This window comes from Populus alba, chromosome 16 (genome assembly GCF_005239225.2).
Source record: "Populus alba chromosome 16, ASM523922v2, whole genome shotgun sequence".
NCBI classification, from domain to species: Eukaryota; Viridiplantae; Streptophyta; class Magnoliopsida; order Malpighiales; family Salicaceae; genus Populus; species Populus alba.
Genome location: NC_133299.1, coordinates 4,553,367 through 4,563,757, shown reverse-complemented (window position 1 = coordinate 4,563,757; position 10,391 = coordinate 4,553,367). Strand labels below are relative to the sequence as shown.

At 37.1% G+C, this 10,391-nt stretch overlaps 2 protein-coding genes across 3 annotated transcripts; one reads left to right on the top strand and one right to left on the bottom strand.

The window, feature by feature from the left end:
• Positions 1–651: 651 nt before the first annotated feature.
• On the top strand, positions 652–4,985 carry LOC118052300 (protein EMSY-LIKE 2). 2 transcript variants are annotated; one of them, XM_035063238.2, is made up of 10 exons: positions 652–863; positions 1,519–1,721; positions 1,844–1,953; positions 2,036–2,156; positions 2,380–2,526; positions 2,877–2,945; positions 3,620–3,853; positions 3,935–4,003; positions 4,089–4,152; positions 4,653–4,985. In XM_035063238.2, the coding sequence occupies exons 1-10, from the start codon at positions 836–838 to the stop codon at positions 4,697–4,699; spliced, it is 1,092 nt and encodes a 363-aa protein (XP_034919129.1). In that variant the 5' UTR covers positions 652–835; the 3' UTR covers positions 4,700–4,985. The 2 variants fall into 2 exon arrangements, with proteins under 2 accessions (XP_034919129.1, XP_034919137.1); XM_035063246.2 differs by lacking the exon at positions 2,877–2,945.
• Positions 4,986–6,063: 1,078 nt separating this feature from the next.
• LOC118052316 (uncharacterized) lies at positions 6,064–10,013 on the bottom strand. The gene is made up of 4 exons (XM_035063256.2): positions 9,470–10,013; positions 8,870–8,975; positions 6,682–8,618; positions 6,064–6,561 (listed from the first exon to the last, which is right to left on the bottom strand). Exons 1-4 carry the CDS (start codon positions 9,668–9,670, stop codon positions 6,223–6,225), a joined length of 2,583 nt encoding a protein of 860 aa, XP_034919147.1. The 5' UTR covers positions 9,671–10,013; the 3' UTR covers positions 6,064–6,222.
• Positions 10,014–10,391: the final 378 nt, after the last annotated feature.

Below are 10,391 nucleotides of genomic sequence, written 5' to 3'. Positions count from 1 at the left end.
AAATCAAAGGCTTCGCGGAATATATAATTTTAATCAAATAAAATGATAGTGAAAAACCACCTGTATAATTAATTTAATGTTATCTCCTGTATGATTAACTTAATTTAATTTATACATTATATGCATGGAATAATCATGCTAAAAATCAATTAATTCTATTTTAAAAAAATCAGTACTTTCAAAATTGGATAACCTATTTCCCACCTTTATAGATTCATGGATAATCTACATCTACCCTTTTAGTTCAAAATCTTTCAATGTTACCCATTTATTTTATTTTATTTTTTAATTCTCTTCACTACTAAATATCTAATTTTAACAAAAGGCTTACTTTTGTTTATATTTATATTTTATTTTTCTATCATTTATCATCTCAAATCCCATACCTGTCATGATGTCTCAGAAAAAAAAAATTTAAGAACCTAAAAAAAATTAAAAATAAAACCCAAAATAGGCTATTTAGTGGTTAGAGCATCGAAACCCTTGAAAACCATAAAGGTAACATTGGCAATTTATATAATATAGGGGTATAAGAAGAGCGTCGGTGAATATGTAGGGGCCAAAATCGAATTATAATCAGCAAGTAAGAAGTCAAAAAAACCCAATCCACCGTTGCTACAGACCAAGGCGTTTATAAAAACTAAAAAGTCGTTTCCTTTGCCTCTCCCTCCCTCCCCTCCCTCCCTCCTTCTGCTCTCTCAACCCATTTAAACCCTGTCTCTCCCTTAAGAATTTGAAGAAACCCGTTTCTTGTTTTTGAAAAAGTCTCTCAAATTTGAAGTCTTGATTGAGATGCAATAGGGAAAACTGCATCTTTCATGTGATTCGTCTTGTTATGGAATATGAAGTTTCAGACAGTAGTGGTATGTTTTCTTTTCCTGTCCCATTTTCTCCTTTCTTTCTGTTATTTTTTATCTTCTGAACTGCTTTTGCTACCTTGTATTCGACATAAAGTCTGTTCTTTTATTGGGTATTGCTGAATCCTTTTTTAAGAATTATGTGGGTTTGGTTTCTGTGGCCTAGGGTTTTAAATTTCACAAACTTAATTGGGTGTTGTTGTTTTGGTGAGTTTGTGACTTAGAGGGTGTTTTGAACGTGGGTTTTAGAGGAATTAGGGTTTGAATGTGTAATAAAGTCTTCATTTCAGAGATTGAGTTGGATTTTCAGAGTTTGATTATTTTTGGGATGCAATTAGCTTTAGAATTTGATTCTAGTTATCGTGCCAGTTTTGCGTTTCTTCTAAATGTTTTTTAACATGTAATCATTTGCCTGTAGAATTTTAAGTGAAAGAAACACTTTCATATTTATATCAAAATGTTTTGAACTTATAATGTTATTATGTGTGAATCTGACATGTTTTATGAAGATTATATTGTCAAAATATTAGTTGAATTATGGAAGTCTGGATGAATTTGACTTAAAAATTATCTATTAGAGCATCGCTTAGTTTTTGTGAGTTTTGTGGTTCGTGGTTCCTTGGGCTATAATGTCATGTACCTTTTGTCTGGAAAAATGCAGATACTGATGATGATATCCCGCCATCAGATCAAAATAGAGTTGTAAGAGCAGTAAGAATTTCAGGAAGTGGACAATCTGCTGTAATTTCTGCAACATATTCTAGAGTGCAAGCTGACATGGAGGCCCAAATTCATCACCTTGAACAAGAAGCTTATAGGGCTGTACTTCGTGCTTTTAAGGCTCAATCTGATCAACTTAGTTGGGTATTGACTTTCTCTGTTGGTGTATCTTTTGATACTAAAGAATTATTTTTCCCCTATCAAACACAAGGGAAGATATTCTTATTCTGATCAAGTTTAGATGTTCCACAATGTCTTTTTTTCAGGATAAGGAGGGTTTAATTACAGAACTTAGGAAAGAGCTCAGGGTATCAGATGATGAACACAGAGAGATCTTAACATTGGTTAATAGAGATGATATCATTCAACAGATAAGGTTTGAATGCTTTATGAGTTTGCTAAAATTTGGTGATCAGAATAACTAGTATGCAATGGCTAAAGTCTCAGTAATGGTGTAGGGAGTGGAGAGAGGCAGGTGGCCAGCGAGCTCCCAGGTTCAATGCATCTCAGTCTGTTCATGATGTTTTTCCTAGTCCCACTGTTTCAGCATCCCGTAAAAAACAGAAGACATTCCTAATGGTATTTTCTTTAGTATTTCATGTGATGACACTGTCTTTATAACCTTAACCAATACCTTAATCCATGCATTCATCATCTTCAGCTGCAAACTGAAGAGTTTAGGACGCTTTTTTTGTTTTTGTTTTATAACAATAGTGAATTGTCTCTACTTGGGTTTTCTCCTTCCATTTTCTTTTTCTGGGTCAACCATACCCAAATTAATTCTTGACACAATTCTATGCAGTATCCGACAGGTCCTCCCAGAAATCAGCATTTCACCAACCATGGTTCCACCTATGATGACAAAGAAATTGGAAAAGAAGTGTGGACAAGATGGCCTGAGGACAACAACTTCTATAAGGCTGTCATAACTCGCTATAACCCTACCGAGGTATGTTAGAGGTTTTAAAAGGCATGTTTCATAATTACTATTGAGTAGCATCTTGAAATGAAGGAATGGTGGTAACAAGTTAATGATTTGGCATGTCCAGAAAGGAATGGCATGTTCAAGGCTTTATTTTTGCACCTGAGGAAGTCCCTGTGTGAAGAAATGTGACTCCTTCATTTTCAAGTCACCACTATTCTTTTTATATTTCTTCTGTGTTGCCATATTTTGTTAATTTGTATGCTGATTACAACATAGATGTTTCCTGTTCCCATCCTCTGCATGTTCACTGTTTTTAATAAGTTTGTTATTTGGAGGATGTTCAGCTGTAGTGACTAGATTTTGATAATTTACAGGGCAGGCATGCTCTGGTCTATGATATGAATTCAGAAAATGAGACGTGGGAATGGGTTGATCTCAATGATGTAAGTTTATAGTATTTCACATGAGCTAAAATACTTGTGCTCCTGCTTCCTTAGCTTCCATCTTTGTGCAGCAGCCATTTTACACGAAGTCGATAGAATTTATAGATCAGTACATCATTACGAAGATTATCTTCACATGCATGCAAAATGTGCACCTTGTGTTGTGCAAAAACATCTGTTCTGAGGTTGGAATCTTGTTATGGGATTGATATGGCTGGTGAACAATGAGTTTAGTGGTAGGTTGAAGATGGGGCTATTGATGAATGGGTTTCTACTTTTTCTTTTAAAGCTGATTACTCTTTTAGAGAGATTTTTTGCTGATCAGTTTAGTTCATTCAATCCCCTTCTCCAACTTTGTTTGCACAAGGTTGTTTGGGATCTTAGTTATCTTTATTACCCTTGAGTCATGTTTTGGAGTTGATGAGGAATGGCAATTTGTTTTTTAGGTTGATACTGTATTAAGAAAAAATGGAAAAAAAATACTAGGAAGGCTTGTTGGGGGTGGGGGAGGGTTGGCCTGAAATTGCATCAGACCATATCCTTCTGTTAGATGTTTCTGTAATTTTTAGTAGTGTGGCTTCCATTTGAATATCGGTTGGTTTTATATATCTTTTACTTGTTTTTTTGTTTTTTTTTGTTTAAAAAAAGAATGGTCCATATATTTCTTCTTACAGATGGCTCCAGAGGACATTCGTTGGGAAGGTGATGATCCTGGAATTTCTCGCGGGGGGCCAAGGCGCATGATAAAAAAATCTATGAGCCATGGAGGTTTTATTTCAAGTTCTGTAAGAAGGAGGGCATCCACTAATGATCAATCAAAAAGAGAATTGCTTCTAACACAGAATGGTATTGCAAGGAAACTTTCTGACAACATCGAATTGCTCAACACAGAGTCCCTAGTTAAGGAGGTGCGTGAAATAGCTTGGAATCTGTTGCAATTGTTATGTGTAAACATTAACTTGTTCATTTGCCATTGGAACTTTAAACAGGTGGAGATGGTTTTTGGTGTCAGTTATCCTGATCCTCTTGACCTTGAGAAGGCAAAAAGGATGTTAAAAGTAAGTAGATTTGCATGTCATGCTGAGTGCAGACTTAACTGTTAGTTTTCTAGAACTGCAGACTTGACTGGTTCTTATGATGCAGGAGCATGAACAAGCACTTGTTGATGCAATTGCAAGGCTTGCAGATGCATCTGATGGAGAAAGTGGTAATAAATACAAGTGCAATTTAGATATCTTTGCTTCTTGTTGTGTATTTTGTTTCTTTGAAGATGGCAATATCCTGTGTTTAAGCGTTTCATTTTAATGGGAGGCTGATAGTAATCATTGTTTTCTTGCATTTAGGAAAAAGTATAATGTTTCCTTCACTCTCTGGGTCATCCTTTTATTTACTAAATGCATAGATATACTCCATTTAATTGAGATCCACCACTCTTCTTAAATAGATGCAAACCCTTTTTCCGGGAAGTACCTGTAAGTGGGGCATTTTTTGTTTTTTATTTTTGGATTGCTTGAAACACAATTAAATGTACAGTTCAACTTGGAGTCTAAAGCATGTGCATGGAAGGCTTTGCTTGGACTCACATGCTTTAGACTCGTCAGTTAATTATATGTAAACTAATGAAGCAGCTGACAATTAGTTGACCCTCCTGGTGATTTATGCACTGTAGTTTCTCTAAAATTCTTACACTTTTTCCCCTCGAATCAGATGGCGACCCAAGATTCTTGCAGGGGCAAGCAATGGAGCAGGAATGAGGTTTGATGAAACCAGTTAACAGTGGAAGATCGTAGTAAGGCCTGATAGTTCTAGAAGTGTTAATTGAGTAGCATTAAATTGCTTCAGCCCGCAAGACTACATTTTTTCCCGCTGGAATCTATTTTTTTTTGTTTGGTTGGATTTTGATCTTTTATCCAAGTGTGGTCTTCTTGATATATATATATATATAAAAAAACCCTCATGCTTGTATCATATAATATCCATGCAATAACATTTTATGCACACTTGGAACCTTTTAATTGAAGTTAATTGCTTCAATCTTCATCCAAAGAGCAGTGACTTCAATGTAAAATTATGCGTGGCAGTGGATGACATAATTTTGTAAAGATCTATTGATGATTCAGTGGCTGCCTTTGTAATGGTATGTTGACATAGAATTAATTTCATACTTTCATAATAAAGCTGACCAATGTCCACAGGTGCATACTCATTGCACCAATTCTGCAAATAAAATACAATCAGAATAAAGCTGACCAATGTCCACATAAAGATGACGATGTGAATATATTGCTTTACATTACATTAGCTGTTGCAGATTAATGTTTTTTATTTTTTGGTTCATTGGGGGGCTTGATGGGTTTTAAGCTATACAATGAGGGTAGTTCATACTTGGGGGGATGTCTCTTGTTTTCTCGAGAAAACCCTGGTGTGCATGTATCGAATCCCAACCTCCCACCCTGTTTTGATTAGTGATGCACCTGTGCAGCGGTACAATAGCATAGCTGTGCCTGATGAGGTGGAGTTGCCCTTCTGGTTTCTTGGTTTGGCTGGAAGATTGGTATGATGCAATATTCAACTGCATTTCTAGTTTTAGTTGTCTTAGGGAGTTGGATTGATGTCAGTGGGTTTCAGAATGCAGAGATCGAGATGATAAGAACAATCCATGAAGTGTTGTTTTTTTTCCGTTTATCTAATTTTTCGTGTTGCTATTGTCACGCCATTTCCTGATTTTAACAAGAGAGTGGGGAAAGATGCATTGAGTTTGAAATTTCTCGAGATATTTACGGGGTCGACATCCACTAAGCAAACAATGTATGCCCGGATGGGGCATGGTTAGAACTACAGGTTTAAAAACTCTTACTTATCATACTTCCACCGAAGCAAATCCACCAACAGGACAATTTCAGTTCTGGTATATTTGGGAGTAACATGTACGATGTTAAAGCAGTTAAGAGCACTTACTGTCTTGGCTTCAGCTGATTGTAATGAAGCCTTGACTCCTGATCAGAATACAACCCAGGTTTGTACTTTGGTCAGAAAAAGGCAGCAGAATTCACAAATCCTGTGGTTATTATTAAATAAATAAACTCAATAGCAGATGATTTATGTTAATGTTGGCATATAACAGAAAAAACCAACTGTCAATGGGTTGTGTGGAAGTAAAACCCAGAGAGTAAATAAAGCAAACTCGGATAGAAGGAAACACCGGAAGAGTACAAAGAATTGTTTAATTAAATATCTATAGGAAACCTCTGTGATTATCTAATGAATATGTGCGTATTTAGATGCCAGACCTTTGCAGCACAACATGAAAGAAGCCGCTGTTCCCCACCAAGAACAAGGCGATAACAGCAAGCAGTGAGAGAAGGGCCCACATCCATGTCTGCCTCTTTCTCTTACCCCTGTTGCGAAGCGGCAGAGGCATTGATTTATACTTGGTCTGCTTTGCAAACTCCGATGGCTTTTGAGGCCTCTTCGTCACAGGCTTTTCGGTTCTTTCAGACTCCTCCATTTCAATAGGAGTTTCAGAACTAGGAGAAGATTCAATCTCATCGGAATCTTTAGTATCCTCTACTGCTGCCTTCTTCCTTTCCTTCTTCCTTGCCTTCTTCTCCCTTTCCTGCACGAAAGAATGGTTCACATAACGTTAATTCACCCAAGAAATAGGGAAAACAGCTTAAATAAAAAATTTAGGAAACCAAAATATGTTGACCAAACATGTCATGTCAGTGTAATTTACCTTCTCTTTCTGCTCAGCTTCCCTCTGTGCTCTTAGTGCAGCCCTGGCTTGAGCCCTGTCTGCCATTCGTTTCTTCCTCTCCATTGCCTCTTTAGCTTTAGCATTCTCCTCCAATCTCCGTTGCTCCTTTAACATGGCTGCTTCCTTTTCCTCCCTCAATTCCTCTGCCTTCCTAGCCAACTTTTCTTCCGCCTTAATCCGCTTATTCTCATCTTGTCTTGCCTTCCTAGCCACCTCTTCTTCCGCCTTAATCCGCTTATTCTCATCTTGTCTTGGCTCTTCAATCCAACACCTTCCACCAACAGTTAGTGAACCATTCTCCGAAGCAGCAGGTTTTGCTTGCCCTTTAGTTTTAGCGGTCTGATTCTTTTGGTCCCCGAACTTTTTCATTTGGATTTGAGGTTGAATAGCATCCCGACTTTTACTACTCTTCTCAACTTGAAATTTATCATGTTTTACCTTTTCTTTGTTATTTTCATCATATCTTGGAAACTTGGTGACATAGAAATCTCCTTTCCTCACCTCAGCAACAACATCTACTTTCAAAGCTCCTTTCCCCACCTCTGCAGCAACAATCTCTATTTTCTCTTCAGGTTCAATGGAAGGAGAAACAGTCCCGATATGTGGCTTCACATCATTAGCAGGGCCATTATCAACTCCAGCTTCTACTTTTGCATCAACTTCAGTGATTCCACTATCATTAACATGTAAGTTATCAACCTCCGTCTCTGTTCTCGTAATATCACGTAACTTTGTATCTTCCACTGATAGAGAATCATCAATTCCGACAGCTAGTTTTTCCACCATATCATCATTGCTAGGAGAAATTGGGAGGCTTTCACAACTTTTAACTGATGCAACATCATCGGAGGACACTCCCATGCTGATTTCCAAGGCATGATTATGCTCAGGTGTCATTTGACTGGCATGAACAAAGTCATTTACAAGAACAGTTTGGGAAGCACTTTCTAGGTTGACAAGCAAGCCTTTTTCATGAATATCAAGGCCATTGGCAGCCAGCACTTCTGATTGCACAGCATCCTTGAGGATGTGATTTGTTGCGTCTCCTAATGCACCATTATCACTAGCGGTTGGAAAACTCTTACCAGTTTCAGCATCAGAAGTTGCTCCGAGTTCAACATTTTCACAAGAGCTCTCAGACAAATTTTGTTTGGCATCAACCAGGCTATCAACAACCTGTGTTTCTGGAACACTATCTTGAGCAAGACCACCAGATAAGCCATCTCTATTTCCATCGGATAAAAGACCTCCATCAGATTCTGCTTCCAGTATTTCATCAGCCACAACTGGGGCTGTTTCCGAATTCTGCTCAAGAGCATCCCCAGATGCCTCACCAGAATCTTTCAGGGGAACTTCATTGATCAATTCAGACGGTTCCTTCTCCAGGTTCAAATCCAAATTATTATGAACACAATTGATAACAACAGGCTGAGAGAATTTGTCTTCTTCTAATTGGATGGCTGAGTCCACTTTGCTTTTCTCCTCTAACCCTACTTTCTCCCCATCATTGCTAGATGGTTTTGGTTTGGATTCAGTAAAATCATCACCATTCGTCAATTCCTTGAGTTTATTGTCCCGATACAAGTCCAAACTATTATGAAGACCCTTGCTAACTACAGTCTGAGAATCTTTCGAACCTAATTTGCTTTCCTCAATCTTATCATCATTCCTAGACCGATTGGGCTCGGATTCTGCAACATCATCAGTATTGTTCAATTCCACCGGGTCACTCTGCTGATCCAGATCCAAACCCAAATAATTATGAACACCATCGATAACTACGGCCTGAGAATCTCCATGCCCTTTTACGTCAATGGACAAATTAAATTTGCTTTCCTCCTCATCATTACTTGATCGATTTTGCTCAGACTCAGCAACATCCACACTAGTGGATTGGTATTCCTGAGCTTCTGCCACTTTTCAGCCAAAAAGTGAAGTAAAGAACACCAATTAGTCTATGAACCATCACTTGAGAGAAAAAAACAGCCCCGTTGTGATGAGAAAAACTATCAAAGCAAAAATGGGAGCGGTGAAGAAAACAAGTTTGAAAATGTATTTTAGAGTTCAGTTATTCCTAAGCTTAAAGGAAGCGGTAACCATAAACAACAAAAGTTAAAACAAAACAGAAATTTATTTCTTAATTTCTTGATTGCAGTTATCAACTTACCTGCATCTGAGAGTTCATCGTGATTAATTAACTCCTGTTTGTTCCCTTCTACGTCTGGATCTTCCAAGATTTCCACCAGCTTTTCTTCCCTCTCCTCCTCCGCAGCCTGTTTAAATTATAAATAGTTAGTTTAATTAAAGAATAAATTCACAATGATATTGTAGATTTATCAGCACATAGAAACAGAGAGCCAAAAAAACCTTCAGCCCTCATTACTCATGAGACCAGCAGCTCAACCACAGATACAAAAGAAAAGCTTCCTAGAATAACGCTACCCTACATTGAGACCATGCCGAAGAACAGCTCGGAGGGACCTTCTCACCCACAGAAAAATAATCCAAAATCCTGAATGGCATCTCCTCCGACTCCGACCAAATGAAAAGAACAGACTCGCCTTAACAGCTGTTTGATATTCAAAGTATGCATCTTTTTCAAAGCAATTCTACTCGTTATACATGTTTGATATTCATTCAAAGTATCAATCTCTTTTTCCAAGCAATTCTACTAGCAAACACAATGCATTCAAGAAACCATTGTTATTTCAATTAATGAGTATAAAATACGAATAAAGAAATAAAGAAAAAGAAGCAAAACCCTTGCCTGAATATTTTCTTGATCATCACGGACACCGGTTTTGGACTCAGATTCCACCCCATCACCCTTCAATTCCCCAACCTGATCAGCTCCAGCATTGACAGGACCATCATCGTTCTTGTCACCATTACAATCAACACTGGTATCCTTCTGACTAGCTGCTTCAGCCACATACAATCCACATATCACGTTAAAATCTGCTGACATTGCACCCTCTACGTCAAGACTAAATAATTAAATCAACTACGCGGAAAAAGAAATCAGGCAGATGAAGATACGTGGATTTGGCGAAGAAAAAGAGAGAGAATTGAGTGCTTGTGTTCGAAAAGAAAAACAAGTGAAGAGATAAATACAAAATCCAAGAGTAAATAGTAATAAGAAAGACTATCCCTAAGATGAATCAACAACAAGAGCCGGCTCGGAAGGAAGGAGAGAATGAGAGGTATCCTACCAGTCTAACTCATTCTTGTATTCGAAACATTTTTTTTTTATTCTAATAATCATCATTATCCCTGTCTATTTCATCATAATTATCTAAAACTACATCAGATCACTAATTTAATATTTGAAAAAATAACTGCAATTATTGTTATAGTGATTTAAAAAACAAGAACAATCTTATCTTAAAAATACTCTGGCAGTGATTAATAACATCATTATTAAATCATCTTTAAGAGGCGACTCTCACTACATTCATGTTTTAAAATTTATTTAAATTAGAAAGATCTTAAGGCAATTAAAGTGAAATTGAGGGAATCCCTTTTTTTTTTTTTTTGTGTGGTAATTGCTTCTAATATTAGATGAAGATGATGCTCAGCAGTTATGTAATAAGTCATTAATTAAATAATATTTCAGACTGCTTAGTGGTCCTTTTAGTATATCCTAGTTTACATGGTGGCACTCTGGCTCCAATAAAAAATAAAAAAAT